This window comes from Lepisma saccharinum, chromosome 21 (genome assembly GCF_977018435.1).
Source record: "Lepisma saccharinum chromosome 21, izLepSacc3.1, whole genome shotgun sequence".
NCBI lineage: Eukaryota > Metazoa > Arthropoda > Insecta > Zygentoma > Lepismatidae > Lepisma > Lepisma saccharinum.
The window spans coordinates 11,205,548-11,224,387 of NC_139249.1; the positions used below are offsets into that span (position 1 = coordinate 11,205,548).

General features: G+C 41.1%; 1 protein-coding gene across 4 annotated transcripts in view; it reads right to left on the reverse strand.

Moving 5' to 3' along the window:
* sli (slit guidance ligand) overlaps positions 1-18,609 on the reverse strand; it is a 710,118-nt gene extending 691,509 nt beyond the window's left edge. For all 4 annotated transcript variants that reach the window (XM_083142573.1, XM_083142572.1, XM_083142575.1 and 1 more), the window contains exon 1: positions 17,785-18,609. In XM_083142573.1, coding sequence (XP_082998699.1) covers positions 17,785-17,963 — 179 coding nt within the window. In that variant the 5' untranslated portion in view covers positions 17,964-18,609. The remainder of the gene's footprint in view (positions 1-17,784) is intronic.
* Positions 18,610-18,840: the final 231 nt, after the last annotated feature.

The window sequence follows — 18,840 nt, forward strand, 5'->3', positions numbered from 1 at the left end:
TTCACTGACATTGTTAGTGTACTGAACCTTATTCTTCACAGTTTGTCTACTCGACTAACCTTGTATTAATGCGAACAGCCCCCCCCCCACCCCCACCCATCCATCCATCCAAACCGATCCTAAAGGTATAAGAGGTTGTGTTTCATTTCAACCCTATCGCCGCGATCACCCACAGGTAGGTCGAAAAACTGCACATAATAACCAAAACTAAAAATCAATGGGTGCGTTCCGAAGGTCTTAACGAAACGAATGGATGCAACGAAAATAACTGGGCTCGTGATATCTGGTGAAACCAGTTATTTTAAAGACTTATGGGACACACTAGGCGAAAGCGTAGGCGGAGTGTCTTGTTTAGAGAAAGTTTCCACATGGCGTTCAGCGGAAAGAATGTCCTTATGGCAAAAAATAAACTCTACTGTGGACAATGTTACTAATTTTAATCACATTCTAAGAACGGTTAAGGCATACTCATCTTGTGCATGTTGCTTCATATCGCTATCTGTTAATATTATAATACATTTTCGGAACTAGTGCAGTTTGAATCCATCAGTACGCGCGTTGTCTGAAGGCAGCAGACGATTCTCACCCAACAAACCAGCCTCCTGGCCCGTGTGTTTGGTGAATCTCGTTCTTGCACGGAATGCGAGTTTTGGGACAGCATAATGAAACTCACGGAAGCACTTATGGGACAGCTAGTTACCATAACTCGTTGAACTCGTGAGACTTTCGGAACGGGTTCAATAACAAGTTAATCGAACGAAACGACCCCCCCCCCAAATTTTTGTGTCAAGATATATAGAATTAGTATAAAATTTTGTCCCCCTCAAAAATTCCCCCCTGTGGGCACCCCTGTGCCAGAGGCTCCGAATCTCTTACATTCTCTTTCAGATCTTCCATCACAGAAGCCATTCCTCTACGACGAAAATTCGCGTTCGCGAAAACCCGGTCCCGTTCGCCAGGAAAAAAAAATCGTTTAAAAAAAGAATCGACTCTGTACCCAAAACGAAACCACAGGCATCCATCTCCGAAAGGAATCTCGAGTCGCTCTACTCCGACAGACCATGAATCCTCCCATCTCCATCAGGCGGGCTATCCATCAATCTTCGGGAATTATTCATCGGGGAAGAGCTCCTTATACAATCTAAATCCTTTCCGGCTCCACTATAGGCTTGTCGACAAATACAGTAAAACCTCGTTAATCCGGACTAATGAGGGAATAAGTTGACCGGATTAACTAAAAGAATAGTAGAAAGTTCATTAAAACTCCGTTTATAGCAACAAAACGCGTTTATTATTGAAGGGCACAGGCCTAAATACAGTACAGTACAAAGTCTGCGGGAAACAGAATTTCATCAGTGGTTGACTGCCTTTTCTTTGGGAAGTTCTCTTGTTGACTTCTAGCCACATTTAAAACCTTACATTCCGCTCTTTTTTTTTGGCCTTGTGCCTGTCCGGATTAAGCGAAGTCCGGCTTATCGGGGTCAGGATTAACGAGGTTTTACTGTATAATATTTGGTTTAAATTAGTTGACAAGTACTGGATCTAATAGGATCTCTTATTTTTCTCTGCCTAATATCATTAAATTAATTTAGTAACTGCTTATTTTCATTGGTAGAGTCGAATTACTTTCGGAACATCTCCAGCGAACAGCGCGAATCTGTCTAGCGAGCCTAGTGGGCGTGTAGAACCTGAGCAACGGGCTTAGCGATAGGTTCTGGGTTGAGATGACGTCAGCGGCTCGCTTGATTAATTGGCTGCGTCGAGAGTTGTGACTCGTTCCGATGCTTCAAATGCATAACAGACAAAGATGTTACGGAAATAATCTTCCTCTATGATCCATTTCGCACACTGAAAGATTCCAATTAATCAGAATATTTCCACTTCAATGTTTTTGTTAATGAAAATTGCTGCGCAAACTAAATTGACTGTGGTACTCGTCCGTCAACCTCCTCCTCTGTTCATAACAATCCCTGGCAACATTGGTTTGAGCACAAACTGTTATTAATTGTTATCCTATTCATGAGAAAAGGTGCCGGTAGTAGGTTTTGCGTACTGTCAGAAAAAAAAACACTGCTGGGTTAAAACATGTTGATGATATATCAAAGTATCTCAGACTGAGTGATTTATTTGGTTCATTTCACTTCGTTTTTCTGCTATTTTTGGCTAGTCGTTAAGATCAGTCATGCCCAGGCCGAGATTCGAACTGGGAGCCCTAGCATCGTAGTGCGTTGTGCTAAACACTCCGTCACTGAGGCCTGCATATCCCAAATTGTTAAAGCAAGGAGTGAAGTTACTGTTTTTGAACAACTCAAAATTTCAAATTACTGCGCTTGAACAAACCTTAAAAGGAAACACAGAAGATAATGGCTGAGTCTTGGAATTTTCAGTTAATCTGTACTCAAGGTCGTTGATGACCACTTTCTCCCATCCCGAGCGGGAAACATAGATTACTTCCTGGATGTAAATATTTCAAGCAGAATCCCAACCACTGATAAATACGAAAACAAACCTATTCCATGTAGCTGGTTCAAGTGAATAAACACAGGTGAACTAGAGTTGGCCTTTTCGTTGCATTCTTTTGCAATGTTACCGACATTTGACACAGTACTAACAACAAACGCTCACTTGGCGCAGGTGTAACCAACGCTGCTTGGTGGGTATTTCCTTGCAGACGACAAACAGCTTTGCCGCAAACATGGCGGCGGTGCGAATCCTGACGTCACATGAAACCCACCTATACTCTGTCCCGGCTATCTATGGAGCTACTTCTTGTAGTAGCTTCCCAATTGTGCTCACGACGCTGGGTCAACGCCGAAATGTTGGGAGCACCCACCGGGAATCGAACCCGGGACCGCTCGCCATCAAAGGCGAGCGCGCTACGCAGGAGCCTAACATCTATAACATTGCCGTTTATTTACGACAAGCTCTTTTCATTTAAAATAAATGCCTTAAATTACTATTATTTCCGGTACATTCCATTGGCGTTACAGAGGAGATATCTTGTGTGGACCCTTCTTCACGAGAAAGAAAAGCAGAAAATGATGACAAAAAGAATCGTGGTGCAGAGAATTTTGACAAGTTTTCCTATGAAGAGATTTTTAACCTTTCGCTGGCCCACAGCCAGACACTTCCTCCCCCCTTCATCCCCTTACATTCGGAATCTTTTTTATCCACTCCATCCCCCGCCCCTGCTTCTCTTTCGCGCCAAATTTTCGGTGTGAATTAATGGACCTCCCGCGACGCGTCCATCCAAAGATCTGAATTTCATGGGGCGTAATGGAAACGTTTGCCAGTGACAACCTGCTCCCTTTCTTTTCAGCTCGCGCCCCCCTCCCCCAGTCCCTGTCACGCCAGGTTTCTCCCATTTCTTCTTTTCAACGAACCACTGAAATATTTCTGTCCTGCACACAGTTTTAGGGGGAGAGCGAAAAGTGTTAACTAGAGACAGACAGGTGATGTCCTCTGGTGGCACAAATAGGAAGCAGGAGATCGTTAGGATTCTTTTCAAGTTTGTGCAGCTGTTGCTAATGGCTGCTGGAAAAGGGAACTTACAAGAATGTATTCTATTATACGAGGAATTCGGAAATCAGGCCAATATGTGACACGGCATGTTAGAATGACGATCGAGTGTGTGTCTAGTTTCAGGTAAGTTTTTGGTCCGTCTGCATTACTCAGGTTAAGGGCACGAGGAATAGTTTCCATGTCCAGCCAGACGGAGAAAGAGAGGTCTGTACGCTGGATAGTTGTGAGAGGGGGAGAAAACTTAGCATTACGCTTATGGAAGTATTATTTTAGTTGTTCTCTTGGGAATATCAATCTTCCGTTGGTTTAGAAAAACTCAAGAACGGAAAGAGGACAGGTTGAAGATTTTGTGTGTGTTGGGAAAAGTCGACACTTCCATTTGATTAGCTGTAACTTGAAGTTGTTGATGTCTGTCTATAAGAAACACATGAGCCTCTGTAAATGCTTATCATATTTATTACAGATCGCATGTGGCTTAATAATCAACTTTACAATGTTTTATAAAGTGTGTGTGTATGGCAACATTGGTAGTTTGGGATTTAATTATGTAAATGGATTTATGAAAACAAGATGAAAAAAAAACTAGGAATCTAGTGAGATAATCAGTCCACGGAAATTAACTTCACATTCAACAATTCCTTCAGTGAAGTTCACAGCACGGTTGAAATAAATGGCGAAAATACATTTTACACAAAGTAATACATTTTTAGTTTGCAATCCTGGCAAGCAAAAACAAAATGTTTCCCTGACTTTTCCTAGACAGGTTCACTCTTAAGTTGATTTCCCTGACTTTGACATATTTCCCAAGTTAATACGACATCTAGTGTCATGGGAACAAGTTAAATTATTTGCTGCCTTTCTGAAGTCTTAATTCCATAAACTCCAGGCAAATACTACATTCAAAAACTAATTCTTCATTTTCCAACAGGTCTACGGCACCTCAAAAGATTCGCCGTGCATTTCTCAGAATAACTAATTGTGGTAAACTGTAGTAATGTAATCATACTTCATGTCGCACGAAAAAAAAAAGGGTGTGTGGGTGGGAGGGTTGGTGAAGAGGGAAGGTCACATTGTTAGAGGAGCAATCAGGAAGGCAGAGAGACGCGCCCTACCCTTGTAATTCCTGAGGTGGTACCCTTTGATGTATCCGACTGGATATTCACTAAGGATCTGGAACAGTTGTTTACGGCATGTCACGTGATTAAGGTTACCAATAGATTATTAGGAGTTTGTTCGAAAACCTTGGAGGTGGAGCGTTAGAAAGTTATCGTTGTCCCTTTATTCATTCCATAGTTACCGCCATAACTTCTTTCTATATATGGCTTCATTGTGAGACGACGAAATTGGAAATTATTATACTCTTACCTTCGCCCGTGCCTCTATCTCTTGTCGGTTGGAGCTACGGTTGCGGAAGGATCGAAAAGCTGTCTCGAAACGACCAGCATGACATAGTACGACGTTCCATTCTACCTGTGAGCTTTATATGTTGTTTAGTTTTTTTTGTCCTTAGTCCTCTGTATGCACAGATAGGCTAATCGGGACTTGGCCTACAGTTTAAACTGGGATCCGAACCACCGGGTGTTGAATCCGGGCCCCTTGATAAATTTTCGCCAGGTGGAAATGTGGCGCTGAAGTAACAACCAGAAATCGGACATTCTTTATATTTAAGTTTATATCAGTACAGCATTCTTCAATATGTCAACGTGAATGACCCTTTAGAAGTGTACGACAGTGTGATTCAACAGCAAGATGTTCATTGTGTATCAGATTTTAGCGGCACGTTTCCACCTGGTGGTCAAAATTTGAACTACCTTTTTTTCAGCATTCGCTTGCCCATGGGTTTCCCTTATCGCACAACATTAAAGCAACCTTGAGTTCTGACGTCAGACGAATTCCTACGTTGTTCAGTTAGGTCTGTTAAGTTTGGTTCTATTAGCATAAATACACTCAAAATTTATTATTTATGCTAAGAGAACTAAATCTACGTAGCCTAACAACTTGGCCATTTAAACTAACAATAAAATAATTTCCCAGTGACGTCAGAACGCAAGGTTGCTCTAGTGTTGTGCGATAAGGGAACTGGCTCCGAACTGGCTCCAGAGGGCGCTGACTAGAGAAATTTAATTACAAGCATCTGATATATCGGGGAAACAAACAGGAAATCCCGTATACAGTCCGGATCTGGTACAGGCACGACCGTTTGCAGTAATGTTTTGAACTTGCGCTGGTTCTTTTCCGAAAAGAGAAATTAAAACGAAAACAGAATCTTTCTCTCTCGCAGTTCGAACAAGACTTGGAATAAAAACCAGTAAGACGTTCACGTGAACCGTCGATTAACACCCTCTCCCCCTTGCCCAACTCTTTTCCCCCCTCTCCTTCCTCGCGTTCAAAGAAACTTCCTCCACTCAAAGGTGGGTCTCGTGTACTCCTTCGTGTACCGTTGTTGAGGCATTGGGAAATTGTTTCTGAGACATTTTTATTGATTTATTGACGTGGCGCGGTCTTCACTGCTGCCCCCTGAATCCGAGGCAGGCAGGGGGAGGGGAGAGAGTGAACGACTGGCCCTCTGGATGCCTACATTACGAGTTTCAGCGCGCTGCACAGGTTCATACGATGCCGCGAACCCACGATACACGATCTGAGGCTGACCTCGATTATGTGTTCTTGTAGGCACTCGGTTAAGCTTCGAAAGGTCACGGATTCAAATCACGGACACCTCCTTCCGGAGGATTTCTAACCAAGGTTCGTGATGCTTTCACTTTTGTATATACTGTACTTCCTCTGTGAAAATATTAGAACTATGGCTACATTTCAGGATTATGTTATGTGATGTTCGTATTTGATAGAGTGAGGAGATAAGATTTGATTTGCTTTATTTTGCTTCGCTTCTTGTGCCACTTTTGGTTAATTTGCGAAGATGGTAATGGGGGATGATGTGATGAGATTGATGAATGGACACTCAGAAACATCGATGCCCAGGCCAGGATTCGATCCCGGGACCTATAGTGTCGTACTAACTACTACGCCACAGGGGCAGGCGTGAAGAGATAGAGAAAGAAGAAGAGAGAGGAAAAAAAATAGGTGAGAAGGAACGGTAAAGAGGGGAAAAGAGGAAAAGGAAGAAACGAAAAAGAGGGATATATATATTTATATATATATATATATATATATATATATATATATAATGTATGTATGTATGTCTCGAAAAATATTTATTTTTATTTTTGTTACTTTCTTATAACCCTGGGGGAAGTAAAAGCGACCGGAGCGTGGTGCTGTTTACATCACCTCCAAAAAATGGCCGAGCCCGACCCTGTGGCCGAGTGGTTAGCACATCGCGCTGCGACGCCAAGGGTCCCGGGTTCGAATCCCGGTCGGGCTTGGTTGTTTGTGAATGTCCATTCATCAATTTCATCATTTCATCACTCATCCCCATCTTCGCAAATTAGCCAAGAGGCACAAAACGCGAAGAAAAATAAACTAATTCAAATCAAATCAAAAACCAAAAATGGTCGGGATCAATAATGTGTGGGGCCCTATCCCCCCTAAATATGCCTTCATGGCACGGTGCTATATGCACGGGGAAATTTACCTTACCTTATCGTCGACGTTACTTTTTGGCTAATGTGATGAAGACGGGTGATGATATGATAAAATTGATGAAGGGGCACTCGCAAAGAACACCTATGTCCAGGGCGGGATCCGAACCCGGGACCCCTGCCGTCGTAGCGCGCTGTTCGAAAAAGCCTTCGCAACGATGAGGATACATGATCGGATGAAATGACTCAATCTGTACGGGAGTAAGGGGGACTATTCCTTCTCGACCCTGCACCCCCCACATGATTACAAATTGCTAGCCGTTGGGAATAATACTTTGTCAAGTCCTAGAGTTTCGAATACCACAATAGGCACTACCCTCAAGCAAAGGTGGCGGTTTATTTTGTGCAGTCTTAACCTACATAATGAGTAGGGACATTGAATTTTCGCGACGCGCGAAATGTGGAAAAAAAAAGATGCAATTTTGAACATTCTGGACGTAACTACACCCCCAATGATGAAATATCCATGAGTTTTATTCGCGAAGTAATGCGAAATGTGTGCTTTTCCACGAAATGAACGCTTTTTCGCGAAATAACCGTGAAATATCATCAAATTAAGTAGAAAACACGCAAAAACCGGCAATCGAGGTTGTGCGCGCAAACTGTCGATTTGTAACGAAACGTTTGCCTAAAGTTTCCTACCACTTGCAGCTGAAGAACGTTTTATCTTCGATCACATCAGGAAGACGCTGCAAATTGGGATTTCCCATGCACATAATCTCAGCTCCAAAAATTCGCTCCCTGTCAAGCTGCATTCCTTACTTCACCCGAATGTCTAATCAACTTCCAGTTTCATTGAACTTGCTAGCTGTAGCAGCGATAAGATTAGTCCGTTTTTGTTTTTTCTCCACCGCTGGTATATACCGCTGATCTAACATTTTATTTACCGCTCTCCTCAGTTTTTATTTACCATAAATATGTCTCCCTAATAATGAGTATACAAATACAGCTCGACCAAGAGAAGTGAAACGCCGGCAAACTCGCGACGTAAGTAGACAGTCATTTGTTTTCTCCTCTCGCTTTTTCTTAGCTTCCCGTGTTGTCATATGTATAACGTGGGTCGACCTCGCTAAATAACACGTCTCTGCTTTCGAAGTGTAGGGTTTTCTCCTCTGTGATGATACATAACACTTGACACAAAATAAAGGTGACAACGATGTGTTTGAGAACGCCCACATTTTGGCAACGCAGGGGCAGGAGTACATGGCATGCAGCTTATTGCATCGCCCACGTTCGTTTACGGCTGAAAATTCGATAACGGCACCAGAGGGCTCTCTTTTCTCTTCGTCGAGATGTATATTTTACTCGTTTGAATTTCTTCCCCCTTAATTTTTAGCGAAAAATTTAACTAAAAATCTAAAATTGGCCACCACTAAAGCTCAACTTACAATTTCGGTGACTTTTAGTATGGAAGTTATACTGGGATACATTCTGAACATGTCTGCAAAAATTTAGCTTTAATTTCCACCTATTTTAACTCATTTTACTAGGCTACTGATGGAAATAACCTGTGTATCGATGTAATCACATTCTTTTGTTCCAAAATACTATGAAATGTTAGGTGACGTAACCTAACCAACAAAGATAAGAAACAGAAGTCATTAGAATGCATTGTTCATGTCGCACACTTGACAGAACTTGTCTCCGAGAGTTTTACAACACAAACTGAGAAACAGTTCCTTTCCTGGGTGTTAGTTCTGGCTTTATTTTGTGCATGAATATATTGGTTGTATGACAACACATTCATAATACAAGGTTCCACAGCTTCAATACAGCAGCTACGTTGAGTGATATGGCTTCATCACATGCACTATATTCCAACGCGGAAGATTCCTGCACGCCTGCCATTACAACAACCAATAGGATTACTAGAAGGCAGGCGTATCTGTTTACACTGGTTTCGTTCTTACAGGGGACAAAGTATAAACATGTCTAGACATGATTCAGACTCGGGACATCCAAACTAGACAAGATCTTTGCATGCAGTACTTTGTTTCAGTCATTTCCTGCAAATTCCGTGAATTGAGCACGAATTATGCTAGCAAGGATTGTATAGACAAGGACCTGACCTTCGTTCAAGCCATGGAATCACGATTAGTAATATTTAGGTTATGCATATTGCAGTAACTTTTACGACAGGAATCATAGTTGCCAAATAAGCGCGGTTTTCACCAAATCTTGAGACTTCAGAACGATCGTAATAGCATTACGAAGACATTGCACACAGTTCAAAAAGCTGTGTATAAAACTCAGCTCTCCCCGTCTTTAAGACAGGGGTGTTAGCGAAACGCAGCCAAGGCAAGGGCGTATTTAGGAGGGGTCCGGACCCCCCCCCAAAAAAAGACTTTATCAAGTACTAAAATTAAATAATGAAAAATATATTCGTTTAGCATTTGTTGTATTTAGGGGGGGGAGGTCCAGGGGTCCGGACCCCCCGAAAGACTTACCAAGTACTAAAATATAAGTAATGAAAATATTAGCATTTGTTGCATAATCAATGGTTATTAATTTCCTGTGGACTTTTTTAAAAGACAAGGTTTATATTGGGATCATAGGCTACGACATTAAATGACTACACTAGGCTACTACTCAAAATAATATGCATAAAATATTAATCAGAAACTTACTTTCTCCAATGTTTGTTTGTTATTCGATAAATATTCAATTATTCATCTATTTGACATTAATTTCATTGCCAGGTCACTTGCTTTTATGTAAATTATTCCGATCTTAACTACAGGTAGGTAAGCTACGTAATGAATATCCGCTGTTATATCTCTGTTCTTATAGTCTTTTTACCTAATCGTGTAATAATGAAATATTAATTTATGTATTGTAATTAGTATTAATTTGATTTAATATAATTATTTTAATTTAAACATTATTATTATTCCAGAGTCACTTGGTTCGGTCTCCCCCCCCCCTACACCGAAACACATTTGTAGATAGTGCCGTCTGCCTCGAAATTAATCACACTATAGTTTACTGTGCATTGTCAACACTGATCAGGAAATAAAACCTTAAACCTGCTTCAGTGGGTTCACGGCAGATAACAAGAGGGCGTGGTTGTTCTTGAGTAAAGGAAAATAAATATAACCAACTGTTCGATTATCAATATCACTTCCGGTTTCAGAATTTTGAAGCAAAGTGAGTTCTTACAATGAGTTCGCAATTGGCATTCGTATCGTTGTAACAAATTCGGTTGAGTAGTGCAGGAATACCTGACTCTTGCTAACTAATTCTGAAAAATAGATCACAGAACAGAGCAAGTATATGGAACATTCACTAAGTTAATAATGATGTATATGGTTAACTCATTTTATCGCATTAATCAGTGGTGCCAACTTATGTGGATCGTGGAGCTCTATCCTCCGCTATAATTTGTCGATTGTTATACAGAGTGTTCCAAAATAGTGTTTACACTCTTAGAACGTTAATAATGGGAACACTAATAACAGCTGCTTTTTGGCGTGTCACATACCTTAAAGTTACAGATATTCATTGGCAGCAGTACTTTGTCTGCAATACTATAGAACAGGTCGACAAATCAACAAACAGCAGATACGGTTTCCACAGGAAGGGAAGCACAGATAGTGTCAATCGCACGTTTCATGTCATTCAGGCTTTGTGGGGTACACATCGCTCTTCAGTTACCAAGAGGTAGAAATCTAACAGTGTTGACAGGAGCGTATATTCTAGGCAAGCTAGGCTATCTGCGAAGCCTGAAGTCTAGAGAATAAAATACAGGAGAAAAATCTATCAGAAATTGTAAATAAAATTATTCATATCAGTGAGATGATGGTGATTACTTGTGAGTTGGCAACCTGACTTCCTATGAGTTGGCAACCTGACTTCCTATGAGCTGGCAACCTGACTTCCTATGAGCTGGCAACCCGACTTCCTATGAGTTGGCAACCCGACTTCCTAGGAGTTGGCAACCCGACTTCCTAGGAGTTGGCAACCCGACTTCCTAGGAGTTGGCAACCTGACTTCCTAGGAGTTCGTAAACTTATTTATATTCATAGCCTAGGACCATGTGGCAGTGAGATAGCCCAAACCTTGGGCTCAGTGTACGCCACTGGGTGTTAAATTGTGAGATCTGGGTGGTTATTTGACACTTCTTAAGATTGCCCAAAAGAAAAACTGCTCACCTCTGCGAGTTTGGGTACACAAATGCCTACCCCTGGTGGGCTGTGATGGAAATAAAAACAACAGAATGCTTACACACGCTCTCACACACATACTCAATGTAGATATTGCAGCTTCAAACACAAAAAGTCCAGTCAAGTTACCATTAATAGTTTATCTGTTATTAACATTCAAAGAGTGTAAACACTATTTTGGGACACACTGTACTTATCGTGGTGTCCTGGCTTATTGAAATGACAGATTCACATGCGCTTCGTTTGAGGTTTTTAGTCCAGTTTATGGACAAAATAGGCTAATCGGGACTAGACCTGCAGTTTAAAATGGGATCCGAACCACTGTGCCTGCACCGGATGCCGAACAACCAGTGGCGTGCCCAATGAAGGGTTGGTGGGGCTATAAATCCCCGCCCTTCGGCCCAGTATTGAAGGGGAAAAAAATAACGTCAAAGGTAGGTAAAGCCAAAATGGTGGCTAACTACTGAACAGTATACGTAAGATCCCCTTACAAAAATCGTGGGAGCATCATTTCGAATCACATACACTTATGATTTGGTTTATTTTACTTCGCTTTTCTGCCACTTTTGGCTAATCGCGAAGATGAGGATGAGATTGATGAATGGACACTTACAAAGGACACACACGCCCAGGCTGGGATTCAAACCCGGAAACTCCTAGCGTCGTAGCGCGATGAAACCGTATACGCTTCTTGTCCAATAACTGCTACTATCATTGGGGTGTACAGTGACGTGCCCAGGATTTTCGAAAGGAGGGGGTTAGGTATACATTTTTTAGTAGTCAGCCCTTATTTTGCCATCTTTTCCTGCATTTGATGTTCCTTTCTTAGGAATACTGGGCCAAAGGGGGGGTTATAACCCCCACAAACCCCCCCTTGGGCACGCGACTGGGCGTGTACTAAGCGTACAATCAGCAAGATAGCAGTAAGCAAAATGTCCACAATTTTCGATCTTTTCCTCCTCATTCTGGGAGCTTCTCAGAAATGGAATAACAACCCTTAAAGAAAGAATTGCGCATTATTGGAGCCTCGTCGCAAACAACTGAGACGGGAAGAAATCGAAGACAGTGTTCCAGGCCCAAATAAAAAAGTACAATTGTTCTTAATTACTTTTTCATCGGCTAAAACGTATAGTTGTATGGCATTATTGAAGTATCTTTTAAAAAACATGATGTTTGTCAGTTATAAATAAATTCAAACATATATTAATATGTAATTTTATGGGTATTTTTAATAGATAATTTTTTAGTGGCCGCGGTGGCTCAGTCGGTAACGCGTCTGACTACCATGCTCAAGGTCCCGGGTTCGACCCCCGGCCGGTTCAAATCCGGGAACTTTTCTAACGGTGAAAGCGGCCCCGGCGCCCACCCAGCGTCGAATAACATGGGTACCTGGGGGAAACCCTGGGGGGTAAAGGCGGTCAGGGGCGTGATGCTGATCACATCACCCCCACTCACGACCGGATCAAGAAAGTGTGGGGCGTTACCCCCACACCCCCTATACGCCTTCATGGCGTGGTGCTATGCACAGGGGAACACTTTACCTTTTACCTTTACCTTTTTTACTATCTTGTATTTTTAGTACGTTTTTAGGTCAGCCTTTGAACACTAATCGTAACCCAAAATCATTCTTCACGTTTTTTTTGTTTAAGATGTATTACCCTGCAACCCACGCGTTTCACAAACAACGCAGGATGGCCAAATCCTAGTTAGCACAGCTCACGATCTGTGTCGGTTAAAAATATGAATCCACCCACTAGTGAAGCAATTTCAAAGACAGATTATCTGCATGACGTCACATCATGCAAGATTGCATGGACGTGTATTATATTTCTATTTTTAAAAGAAATAATCCATATTAATTAATGGGGTAGAGCATTATACCATCTAGTGGATTACATTCGTTCATAATACTGCTCAATATTATATAACATGAACAATATGGATTGTGGGTTGCAGAAAATAAACATTAATCTAAAGTCTCTTGCAATTTCGACAACAAACTCGCAAAGTTCTTCAGTGGAGCCATCTACAGTTACATAATACAAACTTATGGTCTTGGGGTTTCTGAATGGTGTGTCAAAATCGAAATGTAGTTTTATATTAACGGCCTTAATGTTCAAAAGAGCCAATATTTACATTAAAAGTAACAGAGTTACAGTTACAAAGACTTGAAAAGTTACTAACTTACATTTGCAGTTACTTTCTGCTGGAAATTTTCTTCCAAAAAATTACAATCAGTTATCATTAATTGTAATACAATAAATGTATGAATGCTTACGTGGCGTTTTATTTATGTCTGGTAATAAGTCTTGTAAGTAATAAATTTATTATTGGTGGGGACAAGTGGGGCACTTGCTTCCCCCTCAGAATTTTCAGGTTTATTAAAATTTACAAATTTTGTTAACCTCCTGGGACCTGAACAATGAACAATATTTTGGGGATTCCACGAAAAGTGGTCCTACTCCGGGTAAAAAGAAACAAAATAAATTAATCTGAAATTCATTATAGTCTTTAATTGTATTAAGGTTTAAATATTTGTGAATGCATATTTCACTAACAAAAATTATAAGCATCTGTAGCCTATATGTTTCACACACAAATGAAGTAAACTATTTCCACATTTTTAAAGTGTCACTCACGTAACACATGTTCGTGCATATCATGCTCAAGTTTTTTTTAAATTTATTAACAGACACCACCAAGTACTTCATAATTCTATGAAATAAGTCTATTATGAATATTTTAATCCAATCTCATGTCTGGAACCTTACATGTGTGAAATATACACGCAGTGGCGGCAACCCCCCCCCCCCCCTCCACACACACACTTTTCGCCACTTTTGCCCCTGCACTATGCTAAACCTTATCTACAACGGGAAATATACTGTCTTTGCCCCTCCCCCAAATTTTGGAAGCCAATCGTCGCCACTGCGTACACGTAACTCTGGAATGTCTCATTTGTGATTTCGCAAATGTCATAGTTATTTAGCCTATAATCATGTACACTATTTTTTTATGAAAACTTTAAGTGACTGCCTACCCCAAAGTTAAACTCCAAGTTCGATTCTGCCCCCTCAAAATTAGTGCCCAAGTTACGCCCATATTGACACCAAAAAAGAAGAATGAACACCAGCGTCCTTGATATATCGCCGCAACCGAATTGCGCACACTTTAGATCCAGAACTGCGCACAAATCTCACTGACCTGTTTTGCACACAGATTTTGATCCAACGTTGCCACTGAAAAAACAACCTTTTTTTCTTTAGACAAGAAGAGAGAAAGGTTAGGTCAGATTATACACAACAGAAGTGAGAACGGCTTGAGAACATTTTACATCTGACAACATCGCCTCATTTTTTTTGTGCGCAATCCTGTACATTGTGACAGCTTGTCAACGGCTTATCAGATGCCACTGATAAAACCGGAAAAGTGTGCGCAATCCCGCTGTAGCCTGATATATTGGTTACCGTAAGGGGCAGTGAAGTAGAAAACTTCCTTGTTCAAATCCAGAATATGACAGTTCTCTCACGTACTAATTCATCGTTCATCTTCATTAACGTAGAGGTAGTAAAGTGGTGATGTGTGTCTATGATGCAATTGGAACGAACGGATGAAGACAGTAAGTGATATGCTATGCAGGAAGTTCGCTATCAGCGAAGCAAAACTTACAAGTCCCGACTTCGAATTCTCGACATTTCTCAATGACCAATCCACCTTTAGCAACCACATCATATCGTCACGGTTTATACTACTGCATAACTACGAAAGCAACGAAACAAGGAAACGAACATAGAAAATAACAGAGTTAGCGTTTGTGGTGTTCAAAATGCCAACAACTTTCAACACGTATTTCTTACGGGCTAGGTTGACCGCATTTAGGAAATGAATGATGAGTATGTTTCTAACCCACAACACCTGCGTTGTTGGTGCTGCTACCGTGTTGTTACACGTAACATGTGCTCGTGTACACTCCCGTGCATAAATATTCCCAGGTTTCTTTCCAAATATTCCCACGTAAACTGCCCATCACCGCCATGTTTATGGTCTCTGTTTAAACAATGAAAGTGTGGGGCGTTACCCCCACACCCCCTATACGCCTTCATGGCGTGGTTCTAAGCACAGGGGAGCACTTTACCTTTTTTACCTTTGTTTAAACAATGAAAACTTCAAGAATTAAAAGAAAATGGTAAAGAGGCATCTGACCAGCTCTGTACCAGCATACGTAAAACAACATGTGCACCCAACGGCAAAAGAAATAGTAAGTGAATTGTCCATCAGGTCACTATTTTAATTCAGTTTGTTTTCCACAATGTGATGATCATAAATTTAAATAAAAACGTCAATAAGGAGATAAATCATCTGCTTCGCATCAATGGAATTCCATTTCTTAAAACAACACAGGATGTAGAATAAAATAAAGAATAAAAATAGTGATGGACAATTTGCCTATTATTATCTTTGCCGTTGGCTGTACAACGCAAGAGAAAATTTAGTCGTGGACAATTTGCCGAGCAATACTTATACATGTCACTGTACGGGGTTATCAAATGTATTAATGTAAATTACATAGAGCACAATGCTGATCTCATTTCTTAAGTTTCGTAACACGAAAACTTTCATTAGGAAAAGTAATATTTCACAAATCAATGAATTAAAATGTTGGTGCGTCGGCACATAATGTCATTTTGCACCATTCGATATACGCGAGGAAATAGCCCCTTATCTAAAATTCTTGCCTAAAGGTTAAAAAAGGGTGTGCAAAAAGCCCCTTGGGGAAATAAAATTGCAAGGTTAGGGAAGAAAACACTCAAAAAACTCTTCACAGGCAGTAGACGAGACCAGCTCTTCTGAAAAATCAAAAAACATTGGCTAAAACACTTTCGTCGTCTCCCAACAGGGATTATAAACAGTTGGAAAGACTTGAGGAAAGCAAAGTCGACACATTCAAGAATAATATGCCGAACACTTAAAAGTGACATTACAGACAAGACAGATATTGTAACTAAAAAACTATACAGTAACATAGGTTAAATAATTATTGAATCTTTGGCTAATCTAACAGCCGAAAATGCTAGAAAGATAGAAGTTTCTGACGCCACCCTGATTCGTATTTTCTTCCGCAGTTGACTGGAATTCATTCATTCAACCATTTGTACCGAGTGAAATTCTTCAACGCTACATACAGCTGAAAGTATCAATTCAGTAACAAGACGTAACTGTTTACTCTTTGCTGGCAATAACACGATGTTTGTGAACTGAGTACTAAACAGCGGGATTATCGTCAATGTAAACATGCGACCAGTAATTCCCACCAATCGTAGTGCAGCAAAATTTACACGGAACACACAAAATGAAATATTATACATGAACAAATGGGCAAATCTATTAAATCCGTAAAGTTCTGTACGCTGCAAACTTTCTGCACACTTTTGAAGTAACACCAAGAATAACATATAGGTAATCCTTGTCAAACGTGATTAATGAACATGCCACATGGGACGCTTTCGTGTTTTAGATATCTAAATGCTCGGAATATATTCGACGAAACGTATCATTACAATTGTAATGCTTTTAATTTGTAATCAGTGGCGTGCCCAAGGGGGGGTTGGTGGGGTTATAACCCCCCTTTTGACCCAGTATTCCTAAAAAAAAAAACGTCGAAGGTAGGAAAAGATGGCAAAATGAGAGCTGACTACCAGAAAAAGTATACGTAACCCTTCCCTTTCGAAACTCCTGGGGCACGCCACTGTTTGTAATCATGGACGTCCGCAGGATTTTTTCCAGGGAGGGGCAAGGAAGATATTATTTTCCAGGGGGGCAAACAATGTAAATTTTCCCCAATAATAGTGTTGTTCCCTCAAAAAACATTGCTTAAATTTGAATTTTTCATATTCATGCAATAATTAAGACATATAACTGTGGCTGAAATGAAATTATATGTGACAAATATATAATTATTGGTTGACTTTCATGCCAGGGGGGTACGCCCCCCCCCCTTCCGGACGCCCATGTTTGGAATACATCACAAAAACCATATTTATGTAACGAAATTAACACATACACATTAGTAATTGCGTAAATTCCAAGTTTTCAAATGTCAAATGTAAGTTTTCCACACTTTTTGTGTACAATGGCAAATTAAAATACGTCGATGGTAAATCTTAATTTTTCGACATCTTTTGCGTACAAGGGCAAATTATTTTGGATTGCTTTGGTTTATTTTACTTCGCTTCTCTGCCACTTGTCGCTAATCGCGAGATGAAGATGAGTGATGAAAGACCATTCACAAAAAACACCTATGTCCTGGCCAGGATTCGAACCCCTAGCGCCGCAAAGCGCTGTGCTAACCACTCGGCCAAGGAGGTTGGCGCAAGTTATTTTTAACTTGCCATTGTACCAAAAAAAAAAGTGTCTAATTTATATTTTGGGTGGTTTCATTTCGTTACATAAATAATATTAATGCGATTTGCGCGTCAAGTGAAGTTAAATCAGGTACTTACACTCTCTCGGCTTCTGGTGGTAAGTTCCTTGGGATCTGCGTCAGTCCCCGGTGGGAGCAGTCCACGGCAAGGCCGGTGCAAGAACATGCCCATGGGCACCGTGTAAGTTCCTGGCCGGTTGCTCCGTCTTCCCACACGAAAAACAAAATCACGAAAAAAACCCGCGCACTAATTTCCATGGTGGTTGTCTCCTCTGGTGGCAAAAAGATTTTATTCCTCCTGTTAGACCCTTCTTCTTTCACGACAAACTCGTTTGTAATTGGGGGTGTTCCTTTTTTTATACGTCCCGGTTCAACAGGACAAGAGAAGCCATTTAACAGTCTTCTGAAAGGGTATGGAAGGGTGGTTGGTAACTGTGGTAGCAAGTTATGCAAAACTCTGTCGTCGATCAAAATAGCTTCTTCGGGAAGTCTACAGACACTTCCCGCATAATGAGAACAGTAAGCACACTGGACACACTCATAAATACACTTCCCAAAGAACAATTATGTACAAAACACGTCTGGAATCGTCACAGGGGTTGTTTCAAGATCACGTTTCGACCACGGAATCCGCTCACAACATCACCAAGTTGACTTGCACACGCCTGCAAATTGCAATCCAAAACGGCGCGCGGATTTGTTTGTCGAAGCGGGTAAAAAACACCAGCAGATCAAAAAGTAAAAACAAACAACTTCACTTCCCTAAATCATGGTAGCTTCTGCTAGAACATTACGCGAATAAAACTTGATTTTTGCACCTCAACTTCGAACGAAAAAAAATCGCGTCATAGAATTGCACTCGTATTCGTCGAAGCAACACGCGAGAGAGTACCTTCTGGTTCACCTCCGCTTCCAGCACTGATGCATTCCCCTTGCCCGACCCGCGGACACCGCAGGAAGCGCTCAAGTAGTTTCAGGCTCACCCGCATGGCGGCGCCACCAGCAGGGAAGTTTGAATAAAGAAGATTAGGGATCTATCTATCTCCCTCCACGAGAACGGGGGGAGCAAAGAGGGACGTGGAAAGGTAGCTGGGGGAAGAGGTGGACGGAAGGAAGAAGGGAAAAGTCAAGGAAG